Source organism: Neodiprion virginianus, chromosome 6 (genome assembly GCF_021901495.1).
Source record: "Neodiprion virginianus isolate iyNeoVirg1 chromosome 6, iyNeoVirg1.1, whole genome shotgun sequence".
Classification (NCBI taxonomy): domain Eukaryota; kingdom Metazoa; phylum Arthropoda; class Insecta; order Hymenoptera; family Diprionidae; genus Neodiprion; species Neodiprion virginianus.
In genome coordinates this window covers 17,991,804-18,018,746 of record NC_060882.1, presented here as the reverse complement: position 1 = coordinate 18,018,746, position 26,943 = coordinate 17,991,804, and the positions used below count along the sequence as shown (strand labels likewise).

Below are 26,943 nucleotides of genomic sequence, written 5' to 3'. Positions count from 1 at the left end.
TGATTCGATGTTCACCATCGGACAAATCGTGGGCGTTTATCTCGGTTTCATCCGGCTCCATATGCGGCGCCGGAACGGCGCTTGTCCTTCGATTTCCAATCCTCGGATCACCGCGATGTACGACTTTCTTATGCGTGAGGTTCAAGTCCGCGTGGTGCATGTGGTGCTTGGTATCCAAATTGAACATTCGCCATCGGAGAGCTTCGCTGTCTACCGTGCTCGTCCAGTCCTGCCATTCGCCTCGGGTTACCTGTGAGGAAAGTAATTTGAAAAGAATATAAAACCCAGAGACCGAGCGAAAAGGATCACGAGTCTTGAATGAGGCGGAAACAGACAATGAATTGCTGCTACCATCGCGGCGCGCTGGCCTTGGTGGTGGAGTACTTTTATTGGAGGTCGCGACTCGGCGTAAAGAGCGAGAGCGTGCCGGTCGCGATACTCTATTCTAGCTTCCAGTGTGATCGCCTTTGCTTCAGTTTTACCCGGAGGCAATAAGCGATTCCTAGCCGACTCGAGAAGAGAGTTGAAAAGTGAAAGGTTGGCAGCTATATAGGGAACCGCAAAGCCGGTAATCCGGAAACCGGGAGGATGATCTGGAGAATAAAGGCGGTTTCTACGTCCTTCGCTGGACAGGAGGATTACCCGTTAAATAATCGGATTTTCTAATTCTCTCGATCATTCGTCGAAACAAGATTTCTCCTCGCGGACCTCGGACGGTTATCGCTGGAACGCCGTGCACTGTCGATGGTGGCGACAATTCGAACATCCGGATTTCTAACGATTAATTGACGCTCATTTATACTTCACCTTAGCCCGGGCTTTCTCCTCGGCCTCGCCGACCTTAGCGTGTATCCATTTGCCCCAGTTGGTAGCGTTGTCCATTACAGTCTCCAACCAGTGACCCCAGTCCCTAACTTCCGTGGACTCGACTTCCGGCGCCATCGTCCCGACCAAGTTGACCTTAGACTCGGACAGAGTCTCCTCCATGAACACCGCGATGTTCTCGGCGAGGACCTCGAGCACCGCCTAAGGTGAGCACAACATTATCCGCCTCAGCGTCGCTTTCACGTTTCAGTCTCGACATGTGTCACACTCGACTCACCTTCATGTTGTTGTCAAGGGCGTCCGGGGCTTCCGCGAGTACAAGGTTCGTCAATTTGGCGAGTACAGCGTTCTGCAGCCGGCGGCGAACCTCCGTAGTCTCAGCTTCCGCGTATTTCTCCAAAAACTTCAGAGCGATCTCCATAATCTTACCGAACGTGACGAAAGGTATTTCCGAACCGAAGAGGTCACCCTCTCCGAGTCCTTTGATAGCCAGGCCAGGCTCTTCGGTTAGTTTTATCGACTCGTTGTCTTTGGCCGTCTCTTCCACCGCTTCCGGTTCTCCTTCGTCCTCCGTTTCCTCCTGTCGAACCTCTTCCTCTCCTTCCGTTTTGACCTCATCGTCCTTCTCCGCCGTTTCCTGTCCACCCAGTGACACGGATTCCTCTTCTCCTTCGGTCTCCTCCTGAGCGATTTCCTCTGCCTCTGTTTTCACTTTTGTTTCGTCTGTGGTATCGCCTTCGGTGTCTTCAGTTGTCTCTTCTCCAGCTTCCCCTTCTTCTTCTTCTTCTTCTTCCTCTTTGACCTTTTGTCCAACTTCGGTGTCCCCAACACCAACGTCGACGACCTCTTCGTTTTCAGTAACCACTCCAACGTTGACGACTTCTTCGTTTTCAGTAGCCACTTCGACGTCGATCGGTGCATCTTTTATGTCTTTTTCTTCTCTCACTTCTCCTCCGCCCTCTTCATCGGCACCCTTTTTACCAGCTTCTTCTTCTTCTTCTTCTTCTTCTTCTTCTTCTTCTTCTTCGGTCGCCTCAGCCATTGCTTCTCCCTGTTTCCCCTCTTCATCATCTTCTTCCTCTGTCTCTGCATTTTCTGCTGCTTCCTTTGCCTTGAAGAAGAGAATACGATGCTACAAAGTCGCGCGTCAGGGTATAATTATCCGTATCAAAATTAACAAAATCCGTAAACTAACTTCCGCCGTCTGCTCCTTGGCGAGCTTTTCAGCAACCGCAACGTTCAGTCCGTGGACCCAGCAGGCAATTCCATTGGCCAGCATCAGCATCATCTGAAATTTTCGATCCCCGTCTCCTGACGGTCGGTAGTCAAGGACACCGCCCAGTTGGTACAGAATGACTTCCGTCAAATCATAATGATCCTCCGGTGCGAAGGGGCAATTTTTCAAGTGGAAAATAACGTGTCGCATGAAACGTTGCGCCATTTCGTATTCCTCGCACACAGCCTGTTTGTCCATGTGATCGTCGCACGTCGTTGGCTTTTTCTTTGTCTTATCCGGACACTTTTTTTTCCTCACACGTCGAGTGCGGCTGCACTCCTCTCTGTCCTTTTCATTGTAGTAGGCTTCCATCTGTCTGCGAAATCCAGCAGAAGTCAATCTCGCTGCCGTTTCACCAGCTCGAGACTGAAGTACTTTTCACACTCTAATTCCAGTACATACTCCGTAGTATTGCACTTACTCAGGTGACATAGCGCAGCTTTCTTCTAGGGACTTTTGTACCGCGTCGATGACTTCCGGTCGCAGTCTGTCCCCCCATGTCTGCAGAAGATCGATCACGTGACTCGGCTTGGGCTTCGCTAGTTCTTCCAGACGGTCACTAATCGGTCGAGGAGTGCTTTTTTCCCTGAAATTCAGGGGTTATTAGGAGGTGAACTCTTTTTTTGTTCGTCTAACAGAGTCAGTAAATTGCTGGAAGACTTTCTGTTGTGTAATCAAACTACTAAACGGTACGCCTGGAATTTCGGCTTACCTTCTGCTTGGGGAAACTGCGAACGTCTGCCTATATGGAGAAAAAGAGAAATATACCTTCACCGACCTATTCAGATGATAATAAATGCACGTTTTGCGACGTTAACTGACTTGCACTCGTTTTCACGATTCTTCTTTGGCGTTGCCAAAATGTCGATGTACTCATGCTTCGACAAGTTGTCCCTGCAAATGATCTCCACCTTCGGATGACATGACTTCTTTGTCTTGATAACGGGTGGCGGATACTTGCTTCTGTACAATTTGCATCTCCTGTCCGTCGGCTTTTCGCGATTTGTCAGGTTAGCCGGTGCGGATTTGGGCTTTTTCCTGCACATCCAATCCGCAACGCAGCGTGTAAAATGAAATGAACAACTGAGCTAGGATATGCGTGATATATTTCAGCGGTGATAACACTGGTCTGCAGAAGAAAAAACTTTTGATTCTCCTTATTACTATTGTATATAATTATAATAAATTTGATGCTCTTGTACCGAAATATAGTAATAAAAAATATGTAAGACGTATACTTTTTACGTAATGTTTTTTGCAATGAAATGCTATATTTGCTCACAAATTATAATAAAACACTAATGATAGCAACGATATTTATGAAAAAAAAGTTGAAAAGTTTAAACATTAAAATTGTCAGAAAATATATCTACTACTTAGTATAATTCTAGTTATTGCGTAGTTTTCTTTCTTTTCGCGAATTCACAACAAGAACTGCGCAGTCGCATACACTGGCTCTACATACATTTCAGAGGTGTGAAAACAGCGTTAAGACGATATCTTTCTTTCTACTTCTATCAGTTCAAACTATTTTTGTATACACTTACATACAGAAATTATTTAAATAGGTGAAAGCAGTGTAAATGCAAAAACAAAACACAACGATTTATGCATTTTGTACAGTAAAAAAAATCATATAACGTAATTTATACGTCACGGCAAAAAATGGAAAACATACATAGATTCGGCAAATTAAACCCTTTATATCTGTAATATTTCATTTGAAGGAGGATTTTGTTGCAGACCTGTGTAATCTAAAAATAAATTCTCTGCGGGAGCGAAGAAACAGCAGAGGATATAGAAACAAGCATTCCATTGTGCAGATTATCAGTCGGAGAGTTTAGTTCAGTTCAGCATAATACTCTGCGGAGTTTTGCTCGGTGAAAAAATGCCTGATTTCATTCTCAAGACGAAGGCGTAACTGGAATTGATGGCCCGTCGAAAAAAATAATCATATGGTCAAAGAAACCTGTTTTGGTATCGCTTCACGTAGTACGTAACAGATATTGTGTGTCCGCGTGACGTCGGTACTTTTTACGTAGTAAAAACGACCAGGGAATACTGGAAATTTACACCGACTGCAAACTGACCATTTCCAATAAGATTTTCTTGATTCCATTTTGTAAATAAATGTTATCTCTCGTTTTTTCTCGCCTCATCTCTCTTTGCTTTTCGTCAATATTTTCCATTATTTGATCACTTCAATGTTAGCTCAGTCTGATTTGTGTGTTGGCCTAAGGCCTCACGGGCAACGGGCAACTAGCAACTATATGGTCACTATTTCCCTATCGTTTACTAACAATCTATTTCGGGAACAAACTCCACCTTGCCTTCAATATTATGTACGAAATGAGTCAAACCGTACCCTTTGATTTCGTTCTTCTCTTCTTTATTTCCCTCGAGTATGGCACTTTCGACCGGTGTTGCCTTTTTAACGTCGTCGGGTTCGTCTTCGTTGTTTTCCATTATTATTCAAATGAATTTGTGAAATTTTAACACGGGTTAAATTTGCATTAATATCATAACCAGTTTCTATTATGTAAAAGGATAATTTCCCATCGTTTTTGTTCATATACGCCACTTTATTGTATTCGAAGAGAAGCTTGTTATTGTACGCGATCCGATTTTTAGGTTTAAACTTTTTGCTTTACGAATTTTACGAAGTTCTCGAGTCTGTGTTAATATTATTTGTCGATTTGCCAGTTTGTTTTTGGTTTCGAAAATTTATGGTACAATTTAGTCAAGAGTTTGTTGTTAAATTTAGAAGCCTAGAATGATTGAATATTAATTTAAAATTTTGCAAAAGGCCATATTCTGGCGGCCATTTCTGGTGACATTTGATTTGGAAATTTTCAAGGCAAACCTAGCGGCGCTCACTTCATTCTTGTTACAAGAGTGATATCCTATTTCATAAATTGAATTGGAAACAAGACAGTTGAGAAAAAACATCTTTATTTTGTCTCTAGCATTTCAGTTAAAGCTGACGACGTTATAGATTTTCCTTAATTTCGTAAATTAGTTCCATCCACGGAATATAATCGTTGCAACTTATTTCTGAAGATAATTCTTTCATAATTCAAGATGTCTCGTGCATTGAAAACGATGTCAAAATTAGAAATGGACAATCTGGGCATAGTGTGAGTTTTTATAAATCAGATTATGTTTTCTGGATGAAAGTAAAAGCTCAACAATTTCGCGTCGGCAATTCATATATTTCATTCTCAGTTCCCTTACAAGACAGAGAACTGCGAAACGGATTATATCTAAGATTATAACCCGTGTGTTTTTTTTACTTCTGCATCTAGACAACGAACAATAAATTCAATTGACCCAGAACTTCTTACGGCCTGCGATCCGAAAATCCATACGAATCTCAGAGCTGAAACAATGTGGATGAGAGACGAATTGAGAGAGGGGCATAACGAGCTGGTTCGCGTCCGAAGGATACGACTGAAGGAACTCCTTTTGAAAGAAGTCACGGCTGAGAAAGCCTCAATGCGAAGACGAGGATACGCCTATATACCGACACAGCCGTAATTTTCTATCCGTTCGTGTTCGCTCCTTAACCAACCAGCCAAAACCATACGCGCTGATGTTCGACCACCGACAAACTGTGACCACTTACCGAACCCTCATCATCCCGATTTGACTCGCTGTAATTATTCCCGACAGTGCTATTTCCCCGTGTGTTTGATATAAGTATATAAATGCACAAATGAAAACAGTTCACCGAATTTTTTGTCAAAGGTGAAAAAATTAACGAGTAAATTGTATGGAAAATAGCCGATTACCAAAACATCAAAAATTCTCATCTTATCTGAGTGGATGTAGGTCGGATTTTACATTCAAATGATGCTGTACTCGACTTCAATGTGAATCACGGATGCAAAAAGCGCATAACAGTCGAATTCTACATGCAATTCTGAACAAAAAAATGCCACATCTTTATTTTTAAATGTGGCTCTTACTCCTTTTTACTCGTTTGAAATCCATGAATTTAGGCATTTGGAGATATCCAATCCACGTTGCACAAGATCATCTGAAAATTGACTGTGACTGACTTTAGGCGTCATCGAGTGATCTCCGGGACTAATCTCAGCCACGGATGACTTCGTGCTACTCGGCAAGTTTACGTCTAAATTCAGTACAGCATCTCCTCAAATAGGACTTGTGGAACACAGGTATAAAGAGACACGTAATCACGTTCAGTCGTGAAATGAAGGTCTTATAACTTCTCGCTACTTCTGCGAAACTGTTACCTGCGTTACGGTAATGTATTTTTAGTAACATTGTAACAGGCGCTTGGGTTTAAACAGTGTCATTCCGTCTGTTTTTATGAACCAAATTTTGGTCAAGGTTTATTACTGTAAATTCAATGGCCATACGCGTAAAAGCGATGCGTCAATACGGAGTAACATGAGATACGTTATACCTAAAAGTGAAATTCGTTAGCTGAATAAGGTTGTGTGCTAAATGTTTCGTATTCGCGTTATTTTTGTACAATTCTACATTGCACGTAAATTTGGTAGCGATATTTTGATACTCAATATTTTTACAGGAAACTTGGAGAGGTGATCCGAGAGGTAGATTTTCGTTAGATGGTAAATTTATCCGTTGCGTAATATAATTACTCGTTACTTTATCCGAAGAGATATCGTGGTATAATTTTAAACGAGCTATTTTCTGCGTAACAGGTATTTTTCCGTCAACATTCGGTTCAAGTATGAAGGGTACTTCAACAGGTTTTGTGTGATAACATGAATAACTGATTTATGGATTGAAAAATCTTTTTATTATCATGTTCAAGTTCCACAACAACTTGGAATATAATAAGAAGTAAAATAGTATGCATCAGATTTTTTTGAACGTCATCCAAAATGTAGTATCGTGTTAAGTAGCTTATAATGATTTCCATAAAGTCAGTCCGTTAGGTTCCGATGTGGTAATGAAAATCAACTGAGTGTATTTCGATCATTGTCACCTATATTCATAGAACTATGCAGCCATGAATAATAAAGTTGATTTATTTCAAGTTTTGATTAACAAGTGAAGAAAAAATTAGCATCGCAGTACTTCAAGCTGCCAGCATTTCATTCACAGTTTATGTATTGTTCCTCCAATTCGCGTGTTCGTTAACAGAAACAATTGAATACTTCAAATAGAAGAAGTACACGAATCTAGTGAACCAAAAATTTAAATCGATCGAATGGCGTACTTTGTTGATCTAACCGAAGCTCGTTTCACGAAGCTGGTTGAATCAGTTGCACTAATGTTTTGACGAGGTAAAGGAAACACTACATGCTTCGAAACAGGTAGATAATATATTCATCGTTAATAATAATATGACCTCTTCATATAATATTACGATCGGCCGGGTCCGTTCTAATTAGACCAAAATAAGTCGTGTAGTATACACACTTAAACATGCCATACATATGTATATACAGTGTCCAATGTGCCTCAGCGATGAACTCTATTACGAATATATTCATCGTAAGCGTCGGTATGCTAGTACTATAAACGGCCGCTAGGGGGTGAACTTTCGCGCAACGGAAGTAGCTTCGAAGATACTTATAGAACCGGGTAGTCGTGAGGTGACTAAGTTACATATAACGTGAGATAACGCAGACACTAAATTTGTTATATCGCGAACGGCGAAATCGTAAATCCTCGTTTCGTATCATTGAAAAATCGATTGGTGAGTGAACAAGAGTCAGTGTCATATATTCAGTTTACACTTCTGCATGTATAAAATTAATATTTCGGGCTTCATCCGTGTCATATATAGGGTAATTCCCACAAAACTTTAAATTACGACAGAATTATAAATGATATACGAAGAATACGTTTTGAGCGCTGGAATAACTCTAATGTTCAATCAATGCAAAATGTTTACCTAACAACAAATTATATTACATGTCTCTTTCTATCATTGAACTTCTTGACTCAACAGAATATAAAGTAGAACACGCTTAATTTGTTTTGAAACACAACGATTGACGTGCGTTCAATCAAATTTATAATCAAATTAATCACATATATTTTTGATAAGAAATTCACATTATCGCAAGGAACTCACAACGTATTGCTTTGAATAAATTGATAGACAGCATAATCATTCCAAAGCTCGATTCAATCCTATATTAGTTGTCACGAGTATTTCGTTTGACAAAAGTATTTTGTTGAATTAACTATAGCACTTACTTTAATCAAACGAATATCACTTGACTCAAATAATTATTACCCTCCGTGTGCAGTGAAACTAAATTTATCGCGTCCGATCAGAGTGACTCAGTTTTTGTATTGTGTATTATTTGTGCGCAAGAAAAGTCCATTGATCGCCATTCAACACGACTGCAAGTGAGTATGATAGTGCAATATTATTACAAATGTTATTCAAGTATAGGCAGCGTTGATATCCACGTAGCAACCTTTTGAAGCTTCTGAAAGTTTACAATGTACTCGGATCTTTATACTTGTACGCGGCACAGATTTTGTATCATAAGTTGATCGGAATTAATTACAAACGAGTTTGCGTTAATTTGCCGAATTGTTCTGTCCGAATTGAAAGCGAACCGTTAGCGATTAATTTTTTGCGTTACATTACCAAATGCACACACGTACCGTATACGATTTTCAGAGGATCAAACCTCAGCTTCTATTGATTAATTGAACGAGTAATCGTAGATTAAGCAGACACGTTTGTCAACATTTTCTTTTTCTTTTTTCTTTTACCTTAATATTACTCGGTACCCACCACACCTGCCGAAATGGAATTAAAATTATTTGAAATAAAAATTCGTTTCACAATGAATACCATTTATTAGTTGATCGTGAATAATATAATGCACAGATCGATTGATGCGATATAAATAATTAGGTAAATTGTACAGTATCGAGGAGGAATATATGAGAGAAAAAAAATTATCAGAAAAAATCAAATAAAGTAAAATAAAATATGTAATCCTGCGTCACAGCTTTGGTAAAAGGTTTATACCAAAATACAACAAGTTTGATAGCATCCTACGTCTATATACATACGCATTTACCTACTCTTTTTAAGGCCTCTTCGCAACAAGAACTTTCATTCGTCGCAACGTTTTGCATAATTATTTGAGTTGATCAATCGTCATTGTGGTTTCAATTTCGTATTTCATCGAACATCTTCTTATAGTAAAAAAATAAAATTTTTCCTTCGGACAATGCAGTGTCCGCTATTCACAAAAACTAAAGAGAATTGTTCTCTGTTTAAAAAAAGAAAGAAAAACGTACCGGCTTAAAACACCGGCCGTATCTAATATCCTTTAAATATTGAAATCATTGATATCTTGCTTTGAAATATATTCGTGTTCGAAAATTGAATTCGTACGACTTTTGCTTAGGTAATTGGTGACATCAGTCAGGCTTATCGTAACGTAGAACCTTTGTTATAATAACTATATTATTGTTAATATGTATAATATGATAATAGCAAAGTGTCGTTCATTCACAAATCACGCTATTTTTTTTTTTCGGACGGCATTTCGATACAGAATTATTACATGTAATTAGTAACTTTGCTTGTTTTGTTTCTTTTTTTTTTTTTTTTTAATCATATAATATGCGTCAAGAAAAGGCTTCAGATGTACAAAATGATTCGTGTATTCTATCTGAAAACATTGCAGTGGTTACAGTGTTAAAAAAACATTTAGAAAAATTAATATATTCAGCGTGCAAATGTTTCAGAGTTCGTTTAGCGTAAAATTGAAACAGACCGTGTATCCATGAATAATATCTACACCTTTTAGTCATTCATTTTTATTCGATCTAGCCTAGCTGAAATTGAAATGATTTCCTAAATACCAAACGTGCTTATACAAAGGTATAACGGGCAATAGCCTAATTTGACACGTGCCGCTATATAAAACCACTTTTACGAGCTACAGGTACACATCATTGTTAAGCTTAAATAATCCGATGCCCTTTGCTTCTTTTTTTGCTCTTTCTTTCTGCTTCATCGTCTTAGCTCAGATTGCTCAAAGAATTGATCTTCGCTCTACCGATGACTACGAAGATACGACGATTAGGACACGATCCATTGCAAAACGCTGGTGTCATTACCACCGGTTGAAACCAGTCTCGTGTCATCTTGCAGAAATGAAACGTTTGTCACGTGACTCGAGTGGCCGGCATAAACGTGGAACAAAGACTGAAAGCAAATCGATAAAAATCATTACCATTATTTCTTCCATACAATCGTCGCCTTTTGATCGATCTGTAATTTTACACCCACATAATGCCTGCGTGAAACAAAATCGCGACATGATTCTAACGTTAAAGTGTCACGAAAATTTGCTCACCTTTGGTTGGCAGGCCGGATAAGAGAAAAGTTTCACTTTTCCAAAGTCGTCTCCGGTTGCCAGCAATTTTCCATCCCCGCTTCTTGCGCAGTTGTTGATATCCGTACCGTCCGCACTTTCCGGCCAAACGCCGATCGTTTCGAAGCTAATGATGCAGCTGTGCGTCGCCCAATCGACGTCTCGTAACACCGACGATTTTGGTATTTGCCGACAAATACCCGGATTCCCTGATAATTGTTGATATTTGCGTTAGCTTGGCAATCGACCGCCCATTAAACAAACGATCGATTCACGGTCACGTCGTTTGATTTTCATACTCACAGTACAACAACTCGTAATCCCCGCTGTTACTCCTCAAGTACTGACTATCAACCGACCAATCGAGATGGGTGATGAAACTCGAGTGTCCCTGTAATTGAAGGTAGCAAATTGATGTTACGAGATGGTGTTCAAACTTGAATTGCGATGCGAACAATTGCTACTGTCTCATAATTGTGCCGTCTACCGCTACAAATTAGTGATTTCACTGCGGTGGAAGCGATTTTTTGGGTGTAATAATTGATTGGTAGTTGTAACTGGTAATTCCGATTTTGGGAATAAGATAAATGGTTGAATTTTTTTTTCTTCAGCTCTTCTTTGCTTCAAATTTTGACCGGAATAATCAGTTTCAAATAGCAATCGAAAACTGGATCCCTCTATGAATTGCTTAGTACTGAACCATCGCTCTTACTCTAATTCCTCGAGTCCTCTTTTGCTTGAAATTCAAAGTATGTTTTGTCAAGTGTTAGATGCATTCACAGTTGACCGAAAAGTAAATCACTTTCCGATTCGGTCTATTTTTATACACATACATACCTATGTATGTAGACGATTAAAAATTATAAGAATTACATTTACTCGTTGTATTAATTGTAAAACTCACCATGCATCTTCCAACGCGGCTGTACTTTGTGGCATCATCGTTCACTTGATATATGTAAATGCTGTTGTCTCTAGATCCGATCGCGAGTGACGATCCATCGGGCGAAAATCTCACAACCTAAGAAGTAGAAAACTTGCAATTACTTTTGCCGAGGTTTAAAATCCCGTCTTATACTCTCCGTCGATCGTAAATTGTCGTGAATTATAATCATAACGCATTCAATATATTTTAGGTGTTTAAAAAAAGCTCGTGGATTTTTATTCCCATTGTATGTTCGTTAATTATTTAATAACCTTCGATAGTATTTCCTTACTTGCAATGGTTCAGAACCGTCGGAATGATGAGTATATAATTCTCTTGTTTCGCTATCGATTGCGAGACATTTACCAGAAGTGCAACCAACGATCATCACCGTACCGTCTGGCGAGAAACACACGCTCTGTGCTTGTTCCTGGATAGAAATCATAGTATTTTTTATTAAAAATGTTTTCTCCGTCGCGAAAACTCTGATAAGCAAAATTGTGCGGTGTTTAGTAACCGCAGATACGGTAATGATTAGTCCTAACCACTTTAGGGTACGTTATTTTATCAGGATCAGGACAACTAATTAGGTGCGAAATGTTATCTACGAGTAGCTGATAACTTGTGTGATTAGATTGGTTCCATGCTGTGCTACAAGAAATGAACATTTAAAGAATTGCAAGTTGGAGTTCCGTTCGGGAGAATATTTGCACAATTGTTGAAATAGTGACAAGTCACGTACCCCGATGTCCTTGCTCCACACAACGGAGTGGCTCAGACTGTCCCACATTTGTAATAGCCGGTCATGACCGGCGGTCGCAAATTGTGGCAAGGTGGGATGAGCAGCCAGTCCCCAAACCTCATCAGTGTGTCCCAAGACCGCTGGATTGAAACCCATTTCCAAATCGCCAACCAAGATACAGTTGCGTGTGGTGCCAACCAGCAATTGAGACCCACGTCCTTCCGAAACTGTTCTTATCCCACCAAAGTGGCCTTCGATCTAGAATTCATCGATCAGTTACAAGGATTTCCATTCGTTAGTTACACCCTTACGGAGCCTGCGTGGAAGAGTTTAAAAGTATCCTCCAGCTCACCTGAGCCTCTTCTCCGGTCAGACTCAAAGACGCGTCGTAATGCAATATCCTCCCGTCTTTTCCACCTCCGGTGACAACGGTTCCGTCTTTTAATACGCACATCGAGAATATAGATCCGTCGTGTAGATTTCTCACCAGCCTAGAAATGGTGTTTGTTCCTGAAAACGAAATTTTTGGTTATCGAAGGTAACGATGTCGAAAGAGAGATACGCGACATAATTAAATTACACAGCTCGGAGCGGTTCGAGGTGGATCGTTGGGCACGTTAGGCAAGAGCGAAGGCCAAAGTAATTACCTCTCGCCCACACGATGATGTTTCCGTTACTATCTCCGGTCAGGACATCGCCATTTTGATTAAAGGCCACACAGGTAACGTATTTAGGCTTGTCCCGATTCTCAAACACCCCCATCCTCTTGTAGAGCATACCCCCGTTGTCGAGGGACCAGAACGAAATGTGGCTCTTGCCGCAGGTCACTATTTGATTTCGCTCCAACGGATGCCATTCGGCGCAAACTACCGTGTCAACGGAACACTGTAATTACAATCAACCAGGTCAGCACCGCATCTGGAATAATGTCCGCAAATTCGTCGTCACGCGTACCTTTGTCTCCGTCAGTTTCATGCCGCGATCACCCTTCTGCCAGTCCCAAATCGATATGTTGTGATCCGACGTCTCATCGATAGCGCATAGCAAATTACCGCCGTCTGCTTTTGAAAATGACAGGCAGCAAATGGCCCCGTCAAATTCTCCTGTACCAATGATATGATTCGTCGTCAAGCTCACAGAGTTCCATATCCTGATATGCGGCTGTGAAGACCCGGGATAAAACAAAATTCATCGGAGTATTAAACATGAAAATTCCTTCTTCAATACAGTTTTGAATCAAATCACGAAGTTTTCCAAATTGACGAATTATTATGATTTACTTACAAGGGCATCTCTTCTGTCAGTTCCCGCCACTTGGCCAGTCGCTATTAACAACTTGTTCGGGTGTATCGCTATGCTGGAATGGAGAAAAATTCAATTGAACGAACGTGCCATCGCACAAAGAGTTTGAAACACGAGCATGAAATTCCTGTACCCTTGACTAAAGCGACGTACAAGGTTCCTTTTCCGGATAAGCACGTCGGGTCATCGTATAAGACAAAATCGATACCAGTGAAATGTCACTATGTACAAGTCCAGTGAATTCACGTTACCATTTGACATCGTCGGTGTGACCGATGTAGTGCCTTTGGCTGTGTTCCTCAGGGTTGTACAAGACCACGACCGCCGCTACGAAATAGACGATTTCACCGGTCGGCAACAGGTGCAAGTTGCTCCTGCAGTCCTTTCCTCTATAACCGTAAACCCAGTCCAATTTTAGCTTGCTTTGGGGTGGCGTGGAGACCTTGTGCAAGTCGTAGGACTCCATGAACGGCGTTGGAGGAAACAGGAGTATCGGCCTCCCGCGTAGATGCATCGTGATCGTTCCTTCGTCCTCATTGTACTGCATGCCTCTCGTGCTACAATTCACGGATCGAATGATTGCAGTTATACCGACGGGTATGAACAAGCCCGGTGGAAGAGAATATCAGGGTTTGAAATGAATTAGTTTATACAAGTTGCAAGATCGATTATATCCAATAATTTTCACGCCATTTTTCACTCGTTGTGGAAAAAACCTGCCACTGTAAAAAGACCTCACCACTCACGCTATGCTTGAAACTATCGAACAAGCAGCAACTATTCACAAAACCAATATTATGCGTGATTATAGTGCAGTGAATCGAGACTAGTTTGCATTTTTACACTTCGAAGACATGTGACTATTGTATTACCTAAACAACAATGTTACTTATACACACAGATGCAGACAGTTGAATCACACATGTATCTAGTTTTTATGTATTTACATCTAGCATTGCGTTAATGGAAGAACCAAGCGACAATATATCTCTCTTTGACTCGAAAGAAGTACGCGATTCTGTAATACTTGGGGCGCAGAAATGCGTTATTGTATTAATTATAACATATAAATTTTGTTAAAACCTCTCGAACTGCGAAACAACACAACCGCTGCTGGATACTGTTCGTTGCTGACTGTAAAACTTTCCCTTCCTGCCCACAACTCCTGCTAAGAGGAGGTATGTATACTGCGTCGAGTGACTCACGTTGAGCACAGTATACATACCTTGGTTTAAACGAGATACAGCTTGATATGCCGAACCGCGATATTACGTCACACGCTCTTTTTTATCAGGTCGTTTACCGCCGGTTTAAAATAAATGAAAATCACCTCTGGTGACATTGATGGTCGAATGTTCAGTACATTTTTTTCATTGTTTTCATTTCAAGTTTCGAGAGAAAATTCAATCTCAGGCGTAATTGAACTTGCGTAGAATTCTTCAGATTTTAGTAGAAATGTAAGTGTAACAAGGGCTGACTGATGTTTACAATAATTTATCTTGTTATCATCTTTGAACCTCTTTTTTATACGTCTAGAAATAAGATTGTCTTTGAAGATTGTATAATTATGACGAAAAAATGTATCGGAAAAGTGATGTGGCGATTTTTGAAGAATGTTAATAGGTAGAATTGTTACAGGTCTATAACTAATATAGTTTATTATTTTCAGACATTACCCATGTTTGACGTTGCTCAACACGGAAGGCTTGAAGAGATTGAATAGTGACTTGGTCGATGTTGATAATCTATAAGATCAAAATGCGAACAAAAACCATGCGGTGCACCAAACAACAAGTACTAAAAAAAAACACAGCAAAATGGGTGAGTAGTTTTGCTTCAAATACCTTTAATTATACTTATCTGTTACATATTTAGCAAGCGTGAGTCGTACAAACTATAAGTGACAACATCTTTTGTAATTCGGTCATCGCTCGGGTGTTTCATCGAACTTCGGAGATACGCTGTAACGTCTTTGATACGAAGCAATTAATTTTATTGTTTTTTTAACCACGTTCTATTCTTTGAAGAAGGTCAGAAACACCATATTAGGAACACCATGCTTGATTTGAATAATTTTGGTGCTTGTATCAAAAACTATTTCTTTCTTGACACTGTATCAGCGGTCTTGATATTTTGACAAGATTACAGAAAATTTTTGGGTACCTCAGGGAGCGAAAGTATAACACGTACATATTACGATGCTAATCACAATCGCACTTTCACCGTATATTTGTACTAGAAAAGAATTAGCTGCCGTTATAATAACAACGCGCAGCTCAAAGTTCGTAAACCGACATTGGGGATCCTTCAAAAAATGTTGTTACTTATTTGAAAGGCAATAAGTATGCTTTCAATGTACACGCTTATGTACATATACTGCATTTTCTATGTGTGTACGTTTGAAAAGAGCAGTAACACACGTAGATAAAAAAAAAAAAACTCACAAACCCAACGTCAAGTAAAATAACAACAAAAAGGTTAAGCTGCAGGTTAAACCGTGTTCTAGGACAAGCACTCTTCTCTTATGTTATGTATACATTTTTTCCACTTGTTACTGTGTTCACTAAGTTACCTGGAACCACCGAGTTGCGCCGCGACCCCGGCCGGCGATTGTGGCGAATGCGTAAAATCCCCTGTCGAAGACCACCTTTTAGCTCGTCGAAGGCTACTCTGTGGCGGTCCGTTTGTTTTTGTCGTTGGTGATCTTCAAATACACATATTTCTTACTATTCATGCTGTATGATGATCAGGGATTTACCGAACTTGTGATCTGGTAAAAATAGTGTACGAGCAAAAACTTGTCAACCATTAAATCAAGTTTCAATGATCGGAGTTGATCGAGTCGAATGATTAGAATTCTGAACTTCTTCACTCTCTGTCTCACGATTATTATCTTTCCTATTTTTATTTTTCGTCTACCAGAACACACGTTTCACAAATTCCCATTTCAGTATATGTAGTTGGAAACAAGCTACGACGCAACATTGAGCAACAGAAATGTAATATGCGTGCTTCTGTTAGCATTAGATACGTGTAATTTCGAATATCGAATCGAAACTTGTTCTTGCATCGTGGATATTATTACACAAATATTTAACATGAAACGCGCAAGGCATTGCACTTGGAAATCCAACGAGCAAGACGAGCGAAATTATATCCGCAATCTGCTAACCTTGCAACAGGCAACGGCGTCGCTCTCGGACTTGGCGAAGGCACAGGTGAAACGCTGCTACTGCTTGGACTGTCCGAGTGGAGCGAACCCGTTGACTGATAATGTACAGATCTTCTGCAATAGAACAAACATAAACGCAATGGTATAAGGCAGATTTTTTTTTCATTTTGTGACACGACGTTTTGGCGAAAAGCAAAGCCTCGGACCGAAATGAAGCTTCAAAAATTTAGAACAAGGATTCTCATCGGTGGCAGTCGGTGCTTTCATTTTTCTTTCTTTTTTATTTTTCTTTTATCGGGATCATTTCGTCCTCGTGATTATGGATGACTACGAAATATGTTGAATTTTTACGAAATGGAAAGGAACTCCGGCTTCCGTCTTGCTAAGATTTTTCTCAAAGATTGTGTCAAAGACGCCACACTGGGAAAAATTTCATTTGTTACAGTAACTAGAAAAATTGAGTAAAACAGGTACCGTTAAAAAAAACTGTTTGAATATTGTTGGAGTTGATCGTAATGAGAAAGAATAGCAACGGATACTAGACTTTCCGGTAACAGCTAGAAAACTAATTTGCATTTTGTACCAAGAACTAGATTTTTTGATTGTGTTAAAAATGAAAATAGTTAAGGACTGAGCGGTAAACGGAATTGAAAAATTTCTCCGAGTGCACCCATATTGAGGATCAACTTGCCTTGCGCCAAAATATATAACGCAGGATAGAAGTAATAACATTGAATGTGAAAATAGCTTGCAAGAAAGAATTCGAAGACTGCTTAATTAAGTAACCTCGGTTCACTCCGGCGAGCAAAGAGATCGTCTGAAGAATTCATTTCCAAATTTTGCCAAAGAAACTTTGACAAGGGGTGACTGAAAAATGCACTGTTACGCTAATAACGGCTCATGAAATGAACTGAAATATTTTCGACAACTTTATTAACGTTAATGAAAATGAAATTTTCACTGTTCGTCAAAAGTTGGCCATTTCCGCCAATAAAGGTGAACAGAACTAAACAGAAAAAAAAACCACGCCCACTGTACATTAGAGTGTCCCAAAAAAACCGACTATTTTTTTTTTTTCAAAGAACATTGAAAAAGTTGATAATTCTGGGTTTATAATACATATAAATTAATTTTTGTTGTATTTACGAAAAAAAAAGCATAATTTTAAACAGTCCGAAGTTTGAGGCTCGATATTTTTGAAACGGCTGGATTTACGCAAAATGTCAATCAGACCTTTTTTGTAGAGCATCAAATTTCCTATAAGACCTGATTTTGTCATACTTATGAAGTAGCTTGTTATCCCATCACAAAATTCCAAAGTTCAAAAAAAAATTTTCCCATGTTATTTAAATGGGAAATAGAAAATTACAAATCGCCACCTCTAAATATTAATATTAAGAGCTTATATTTTCACAGGGTCATTTTCTAGAGATACTCTGACGATTTTTCAATGTTCTTTGAAAAAAAAAAAATAGTCGGTTTTTTTGGGACACTCTACTGTACATATAATAGTAATGATTCAGAGCAAATTCAAGTAAGACGAGGTAACAACGATTCGATGAAAGGGTTTACAATCACACCGTTGAGCTCTAGTGTTTTTGATCTGCTTCAAATATTTTAAATGTTACTTTGTTCTCAATAGCGATTTCCAGATATTGGCTGAACATTATTTTGGAAATAGCTGTCTCCGTAGCGGATACAAATTAGATGTCCGTGTAAACAACGTTGCTGACGATCGTTGAAACGGTTTTCCCTCCCTGCCCAAATTATAATTGTGATCGGTCCTTAAGGAGATCGGGATTTAATTGTACCTTTGAGGGAGCTGCGAAGGAGGGGTATAGCTAACTGGTCTTCGAGGACTAGCGGCAGCGTCCCTAACATCCTGACTGGAGCCACTCGAATGCCTGTAGGATGCGACACTAGATTGCCTTAGCCGAAGGTCTTTCTGAGAGCCGGTAGCCTGGCTATCTGGAAGTAAATATTCTCCGTATAACGTACGTTCCCTCTTTCGTTCGTCGTTATCACTTATCGGGAAGTGAAGCTTTCAAGCTTTCGCAGGTTTCAAAATTCTCAGATAAGTAGAAAACAGAACGTATCGTACAATGGTGGACTCACTTCTTTGCGGCACGTGACCGTTTCTAATCGGCGACGACAAGCCGCGTTCCAGCCTTCGCTCGATTCTGTCATCTTCTCTTCTCTCTCTACCCTCGAGTTGGGCGATTCTTCGTAAAGCATCCGCCAATGTTGCCCTTAGACATACGATCTCGTCGCGTTGTGCCAGCGATTGTCTTTCGAGATCAGCCACTCTGCCTATCAGCGAGCCAGTCTCACATTCTAGCATCTCGTCTGTGGAAATGTCAAATATTACGGATAATTAATGTCACTCGGTCGGTTGTCCGAAGAGTGACGGTATTTTAAAACAACTTTGATCCTCCAATTTTATCGAAAATTACAAGCTTTGGATTTATACCGTTTATACAGCAATTCTGCGATGCTTCGACAAAGCTCAATGAGAGCTTTTCACCTATTGAAAACCCATTTTTCTCTCCATCCTACGAAACTTGACAATTTTAATCGACGTAATTGGCTATCGGTCAGTATTAAATCAATGCTCTTTGATCAAGTTCGATCAGAGCTTTGTGAATTTATTCCTCATTTTCACAAGCATTCGCTCATTGTTGGAATGTCAAAGACCTTCTCAATCGAAGGAATGAAACGAAGTGAACCGTACGAATTGACAAGAATTCGACGTTATACTCGAGCTGAATTTATTTATCTACATTCCGGGTAAATCGTCGAAGGCATGTTACTGCCTCGGATTATGTTAACCGGAAAAAACGGTCAACAGCAGAATAACAAGGAAGAAAAAACATTGGAACATAGGCAGTACACGGTCGGAAAGAAGGAGTAAAAACGACAATAAAAAAACCCTCAGCATAACAATTAATCGGTTTCTCAGTGTAACGTCCGTAGCCCCCGTTATTCTTACGATTCCCGAACGTTTCTTATCAGCATCGTCATCTTCAGCTTCGTGGGAAATCGCAGATGGAATTGTTTTCAAGATCCATTGTATCTAATTGTAAGGCCGAATGTGAATGGCAGTAAACAACGCAATGATAGGACAGCCGTTGTTCCCTAAATTTTTCGCGACCGCTTAAGTTATACATCTTCAAATATCGAATTCCACGTATCTGAAACGCGAAAAAGATTTAACAGCCTAACTCTGTACACAATTCAGAATAAAAACAAGCCAATGAATTTTTATTTTATAAAATAAACGTATACATAGAAATAAAGATGTGGCAGGGATTTTCCGTAATCGCAATAGTAAATTCGCAGAATTCATGCCATTTCTTTATTTCTCTGTCAAAAGAAAATGTGTTGGAGTCTTCTTGATCAGAATTGGGTATAGAATAGGGCTGTAGAGCCCTTATTCGCGTTTGAGATACTGGGATTTCGATATTTGGTAATACGTACGACAACGTTGAAATCTACCAGGGCACCCCCTCAAACAGGCTGAAATTTTTAATTGCGTTAAAAATAATAGTATCAAAATAAAAAAAAAAATAAATAAAAAATAGGCAACGCGTTGGATTAAATTGACGAATTAATTTTTACCTCCAACTTATAAATTCCCCCTCGTTTCATTCGGTTAGAAATTTCATAGAAATGGACTAGCTTTAGGTTACGTTTTCATTTACCAGAGGGGGACCGTTCACCTTCGGTACCTTCGTGAAATATAACAATGGTAGAATAATTCTCAAAAGAACTCTACGCATACGGAATATCCATATTCACATATTTAAAAAACGATTCTTTCGCGTGCGAGATAACGATCGCCTCGTAACTTTGCCCGCTGTTCCGTTCGCTTTTGTAAAACAGTCCACACACAACGAAGCCACAAAATTTCTCCCTGCTTACATACGCTACGCCCACATAATAGTTGATGAAAAGAAATCGACACGCACGAGAAAACTCGGCGAAGAAATAGAAATAGTAGGAAAAAAATTTTCAGCCAAATACGTGCGTTGTAATAATCGTTCAACGAGGTATTTTTTTTTTTTTTTTTCAACTCCTCTTCCGTTCGTCGAATGATAAAAAAAATAAATAAATAAAAATAAAAATGCGTATCCGCAACGAAGAACCCGCGATCAAACGTGCATGTACGTACGTATGCAATTTCGGTACTCACGCCATGCCTGCTCAGCCTCGTCTATAGTGTCCATCGTGTCCGGCGTTGACATCGCGATTGTGACTCCCTTCTGCGATCTCCCCCTTTTCCCCAATTTATTATTCAATTGAATTGATTGAAATAAATAAAAATAACAATGAGGATGAAAAAATACGTGTATTATTACGACACAACGCCCCGCGCGATCTTCCTCGTCTTACGGACTCGTTATCATCATCTGCAGCCATGTTTACTACAATGATGAATAAGAATCGTTCGTATTCCCTCGTGTTTGATCAGCTGCCCTCGCTGCAGCGTTTAACTCACACGGTATTATATATTTTTCATTAGCCGTTTAAACAGTAAGCATGTTTTTTCACTCGTCTGCAGTCGGTACTTTTGCTCGTTTCTTGTGGCACGGAAGATTTTTGAAAATTAATTAAATTTCATTCATCTACTCTTGTCTTTGGAATTTCCACGGTATTTATCCGTAACATTATTTTCACTCGTTTATTTCTCACGCCAATAATCAGCCAAATTTTAGTTCCTTGGACGATTTATTCAATCATTATTTTTTCAATTTATCAACGGTGTAAAAATTGTACACCGTAGCTTTTTTTTATTACATTTATTTCGACACTCTGTGTTTTTATCTTTTATTTTCTTTTTTCTTCTCTCTCTTTCACCTCGTTCCGCAATAGATTATTATTTAAACCAAATTCAAGCCCACTTTTCTCTACAGACAATACGTAGAGTCAAATTTCGTTATAATTCTTCATTTCCGTGCGCAACGCAACGCCAACTTTTACTGCGTTCACCGATCGAATTGACTATGCGATCGACGCGGCTTGTGCCGGGATATACCGACATGTCACATGTGCAATGTGGGTATTAACACATTGTCGTTACATAACGCACATCGATACTATGTATACGTTCACGGGTTATATTACGCGTAACGTCTCAGCGTTTAACGAGAAAGAAACACATATTATCTCGACCTGATTCCTCAATCTAATATTAATGTACTTTACTCTCTTTAATTCGCAAACAAATCTCTCTCTGGAAAGATTGAAATTTGCGTGAATAAAAGAACTGTTGATGCAATTGAAAAATTATCACGCTAAAGTTTAATTATGATATATTTTTCTGATTTCTGAATTTTTACAAGTTATTCTGCATATATTTTCAGTTTCGATAATTCAGCTAAATGTGTACGATTTCCCTCGAATACATTTGAAAAAATCCCAATTCATATCACAATCGTTGACCAATTTCTTCTGCTTGTCTAAATTATGACGTCAAAGCTGTTTGTTTTATTTTATTTTTATTTTTTTACAAATTTATTAAGTAAAATTTGTACAGCAGTGTAGCAAATTAAAAAAAAAAAAGATTATTACCGAATCACACGAACGCCGAGCCGTTAAAACGACGTTGCGAAACTTGGCGTTATCTGTCTCGGTTTTCGTAATTACTTTATCAGTTTTCTTCCTGCACGAAAAACTAATATTTACGTACAAAATAAAGACGACAAATGTCTGTTACGGCTGTATCATTTAGCCCACATGTTTTCACTATGACCGTCCTATTGCTACTGTCAGAACGGAACACCAGCTGCTCGCACGCGATCAATAGATTCTAGATAATCTGTCATCTAGATGAAAATTTAGCTTGACAAGCTGCTCGCACACCTTGTAACAAAATCGTTTCGAACATCTGCTCTATCTCTAAACTCGCCTCTATTGTCTGTCACACAGCCTATGCACAATGTTCGTCCTATAACGCTGCATTTGTTATACTGCAGCGTAACAAAGAATGCCTGTTGTGATTATTTTTAGTTACACCGTTACGGATAATTGTCTACGCCGTGCACGAGCCCATAAAACAAGGTGAATTACGCAATTGAAACGAATTTACCGTACCTTTATTTATTATTAAAAAAACAATGTCGTTAGATACGATAATTGTAGTAAACAGTTCATTGTTTGATGTTTGTTTTTGGACGTGTTCAAACAGCGTGAAACAATTCTGATCTGTGAATAATGGAGAATATTACTGTGAAAATTTGACATAACAATTCTATAATGATAAGTGGGAAAGAAGCATTAACGCAACTATTGTGTACATTTTGTTTACTTTCCCGGAGAAGCATTTTATCAGTGATATTGTAGAGAGAGAAAAACTCTATGAACGATGTTTCATGAAATTTTTCTGCGTAAAACTATTGTTTATTATAAAGATGTTGGTAAATTTACCCATCCGGGATTTTTAACTTTGAATAATTTTTTTTTTTCTTTCACATGACGCAAAGAATTTCTTCAAGAAGCGCTATTTTTTCAAAAAACTCTTATCCAGGTTCAGCTCTTCGCGTTCGTTATTCATACATATTACAATATTACATACATTATATACTCGTATGTATAATACATATCGTTAAATTGTTTCGCATGACTTGACGCTGCGCATTTATTTATGTACGTAAATATACCCAGTTAACGGTGCGGTCTTATCGGTATAATAAGCAACTTGAAACGGAGTTTTTCTCGGGCGAACATAAAGTGCGTAATGTAAAAAGCAGAGAGAAATATTTCATATATGCCTATATAATTTTATATCCATGATATAGGAGCGTATATCAAATCTGGAGATGTAATATTTACGACAATTCTCATATATTTTCCACCCAAATAATTAATTGCTCAATTTTGGGATCGTGTTCAATCCAGGTCATCCATGTGCCTGGTCATTGTCGAGGGGATCAGCGGATGAAATTAATTTGACGTATGAAAATTTAATCAAACGTCGGTCGTGAAAAAAGAGGAAAGAAATCGGATGTAGTTACGTACGTGAAAAAAAGCCGTATATCGATAATTTCTTTCAACAATAAGGAGTATTAATTGTTTCCTGAGTGAACTTTCTCAAAATCGATGAAATGAATGAAATTTTTGAAAATTACTCCAAAATTAAGGTTATAATCTAGGAACGAAGTCGAGAAATTTTTATGGCATCGATCGAGAGAAAATATTAATTAATTAACCCGTTCATTTTAAAATGAAAATATTCACTCAAAATGCGTTTATCTGATTAAAGAAACACTTTTTAGACGAATTTGAGATGTTTTGAACATGACATTTCAGAAATTGAGTTTTTTCTTTCAAAATTAGTGACTTTCCTCGCAATGTGAGAATAATTCTATATAACAAATAGCGGCAATTGAATTGTCCATTCGCTTTAACCCTCTACTTTTATATTTTAACCCCTCTATATTTTTATCCGAAACGGCCAGGGTTGGAGATTGAGACGAGTTGGCGCAGAATGCTCCATATACGTGATACGCCGAGGAGACTGGCGTAAAGGCTAAAGATTAAAGATCGAAAGGAGTGTTGCGTAACGCATTCTAGTTCTCCAGTGACGGTGAGAAACATGACCCTCTTCTCACCCCGTGCCTCTCGGCCACCTAGAAGCATTTCGAATCGAATTTTTCATCGCAACGCAACGCGACCGATTCTTTCCGGCGGATACTTAAAAAAGGTACACATACGTACGTAGTTTGTACTTGCAGAGGAAGTGTAAAATCCACTTTTTTCTTAACAAAAAAACTGGTTCGATAAATTTCGTAAGATTATTTTACGTCAGGTGGCAAAATAGAGTGCTAAACAGGCGGTTAAATTTTATTTCCAGTGCCTTAACCTACAAGAAAATTTCCTTTTTTTTATACTCGCGAATTTGTATTGGGTTAAAAAAATTCAAAGAAATATCGACATGTTTATTTAAATTTAATGAAATTTATTTGCCAACTTTTTAACAGGTTCATTATATACCGATGATAAGATTTAGTTGCTTTTGGCACTCCGTTTTTCTCACAGGTGCAACAATAAGCCTCTCGTCCTGAGAATAATTAACATTCAACATTTTCACATTCGGTTGTAACGATTATTATTAAACACCACGAATAAGGCTATCAAGATTGTATTTTTAGAACCAAACCGCGCGTCTCGTCGAAACGGTGGGCGTCATCGCTTATAATTCCAACGATATGGGCGTCGGTCAATAATTATTGTCATTCTTGAACGGCGCATGCCGCGTATCGTCCAATTATATCAATAAAGCCAATGTTCCATAACTAATTAACGCAATTCTGCAATATCCACCTGCAGTCGGTTACTTTCCGCGTAATTGCATGTGTGAAAAATATGCATAGAATCACTGAAACTGTGAAAAATATCTCTAGACGTGTGAATAACAACATTTGACGTATCTCCCGTTTCGATTTCATATTTTTCACTCTTCCGCAAAAATCCTGCAGCTGTTCATTCCAAAGACTTTGTTTTGCTGAATTTCAAGAATTTTTCTCCGCACAATGGTGACTGACATTTTTTAGCTTTTCAACAAATTATTATCCACTTATTGTGATTGGGTTGAAGTTGCAGTTGAAAACTTTTCTCAGACTTTTTATTTGCAAAAAATTTTTGTGCGACACGAGTGAATGGTGTATTTTTCTCAAGAACTTGGTTATGCAACAAAACAATTTTAACGTCACAAAGTTATCAATTTCACATGAATCAAATGTAATCACTGAGTTTTCTTTGGAAGAAAACAAAATTTCGTTTACATCTTAATGTATTGTTCAGACTACATGAAGAATCGGGGATCAAAAATTTCCAACCGTCATTTTCGAACTGTTGTTTTCTAATTTTCAAAAGAGTGAAAAACACGTTCGTCACTCGATGTCTACCGTATTTTGTACACTTGAGATTTGGTAGATTTTGTTTTCAAATTTTCACATATTTATATTTAATACGATGTTACTTTTGTAGTATCATTATTATAACGAATATGTTTTACATAATAATATTCATGCAATAGAAAGTGATGTAAATTGGTTTTTTGCTATATTTCCTGTTTAAATCGTCTATACATTGAAGAATAATCCATTCGACAAAAAATGTTGTATCAATTTTTCGATTCGAACGCAACTGATTAAAAGAAAAAGAACAAGTACTGCAGCGAGTAGGTTTTTCACTCGATTTAAATTATTGCCTCGAAAGGTATTCCGTATTTTGCATTGAAAAATACGTGTCAAGAAACATTGTGCCTGCACTGTCATCTTATCTTTTTCTTATCTGTTTTTATTGTTTTAATCATGGATTGCAGTTGAATTCAAGAAAATTCGTACATCTCCGCAGGCATTTATATATTGCTACGACCCAATGAGTAAAATATTTCGAATGTATTTTTGTCATTAGAGTGACGGCATCAAAATTTTATATATATATATATATATATATATCGAAGACAGGAATCGGTCAGTGAATATGTACAGTGTAAACGGCAATCAATATTAATGAAAGAACAGGATGAGCTTGGCACACCTTCGTAACGTCATCGTGCTGCCTTGAATGGCTTACATAATCGTCACCATGTAGTCAGGTATACCCATACAGCTACTTGATACTCGTAACATACCTATCGACGAATAAAACTGATAGTTTAGCCGTCGCCGAAGGAATGAGAAGCTGTAATCAGCGCAAAAATACGAGCGTACGAGTTCCCTTCGACAAATTCGAGGAATAAATGACAGATTACTTTCCAAAAAATTCCGATTTTCTACACTAACCGTAAAAATCAAAGTTACTCGTTTATGGAGAACTTAAATTTATTCCTGTGGTCTCCAACTTTGGAGAAAAGTATATTATGTTTTATGGAGAGAGAATATATTTCTGAATAATTTTGAACGAAAATTTAGTTGAAGAAATTGTGAAATTGTGGCTGGGTTGAAGTTCTGAATTTGAAAAGTTCTCAAAGCATCTGATTCCGAATTATTTGGTGGCGATACTTGAAGTAAAGAAATCAAACTTTTATGAAACAACAAAGTTTCGAATGGTCGGAAAGCCGACGGCTCAAAGTTCCGAAAGCAAGATTCCGAAAATTCAAGTGACGATAAAGCAAAGTTTCGATAGAGCTGAATTCTGAAAAATAAAGTTTCGACAGAGCAAGATTCCAAAAATTAAAATATACTCACGCAGTGTGGCTTACTCAACGAGTTTCAGATTTTTTCATGCTTTAATTTTCGCACTTTCGAAACTTTCATCGTCGGGTTTCGGACCATTCGAAACATTAAAGTTTCACAAGAATTTGATTTCTCTGCTCAAATTTCACGATCAAAAACATCG

The 26,943-nt window shown here is 38.5% G+C and overlaps 1 protein-coding gene and 1 long non-coding RNA gene across 6 annotated transcripts in view; one reads left to right on the top strand and one right to left on the bottom strand.

The window, feature by feature from the left end:
* Positions 1–8,903: 8,903 nt before the first annotated feature.
* Positions 8,904–26,943, bottom strand: part of LOC124308169 (echinoderm microtubule-associated protein-like 2) — a 25,746-nt gene continuing 7,706 nt past the window's right edge. The window contains exons 2-19 of one of the 5 annotated variants that reach the window (XM_046770599.1): positions 20,792–20,874; positions 18,715–18,945; positions 18,411–18,567; positions 16,600–16,713; positions 16,000–16,131; positions 15,104–15,172; positions 13,679–13,984; positions 13,410–13,482; positions 13,080–13,286; positions 12,773–13,010; positions 12,478–12,635; positions 12,126–12,383; positions 11,676–11,813; positions 11,363–11,479; positions 11,171–11,194; positions 10,762–10,849; positions 10,441–10,667; positions 8,904–10,289 (exon numbers count right to left, since the gene is read on the bottom strand). In XM_046770599.1, coding sequence (XP_046626555.1) covers positions 10,164–10,289; positions 10,441–10,667; positions 10,762–10,849; positions 11,171–11,194; positions 11,363–11,479; positions 11,676–11,813; positions 12,126–12,383; positions 12,478–12,635; positions 12,773–13,010; positions 13,080–13,286; positions 13,410–13,482; positions 13,679–13,984; positions 15,104–15,172; positions 16,000–16,131; positions 16,600–16,713; positions 18,411–18,567; positions 18,715–18,945; positions 20,792–20,843 — 2,715 coding nt within the window. In that variant the 5' untranslated portion in view covers positions 20,844–20,874 and the 3' untranslated portion in view covers positions 8,904–10,163. Of the gene's footprint in view, positions 10,290–10,440; positions 10,668–10,761; positions 10,850–11,170; positions 11,195–11,362; positions 11,480–11,675; positions 11,814–12,125; positions 12,384–12,477; positions 12,636–12,772; positions 13,011–13,079; positions 13,287–13,409; positions 13,483–13,678; positions 13,985–15,103; positions 15,173–15,999; positions 16,132–16,599; positions 16,714–18,410; positions 18,568–18,714; positions 18,946–20,791; positions 22,359–26,943 lie in introns of those variants that run through there. The other 4 variants (XM_046770600.1, XM_046770602.1, XM_046770601.1 and 1 more) reach the window with 4 other exon arrangements.
* LOC124308176 (uncharacterized) overlaps positions 15,126–26,943 on the top strand; it is a 26,542-nt gene continuing 14,724 nt past the window's right edge. Inside the window, exon 1 of the long non-coding RNA XR_006908941.1 lies at positions 15,126–15,248. This is a non-coding gene — a long non-coding RNA (uncharacterized LOC124308176). The remainder of the gene's footprint in view (positions 15,249–26,943) is intronic.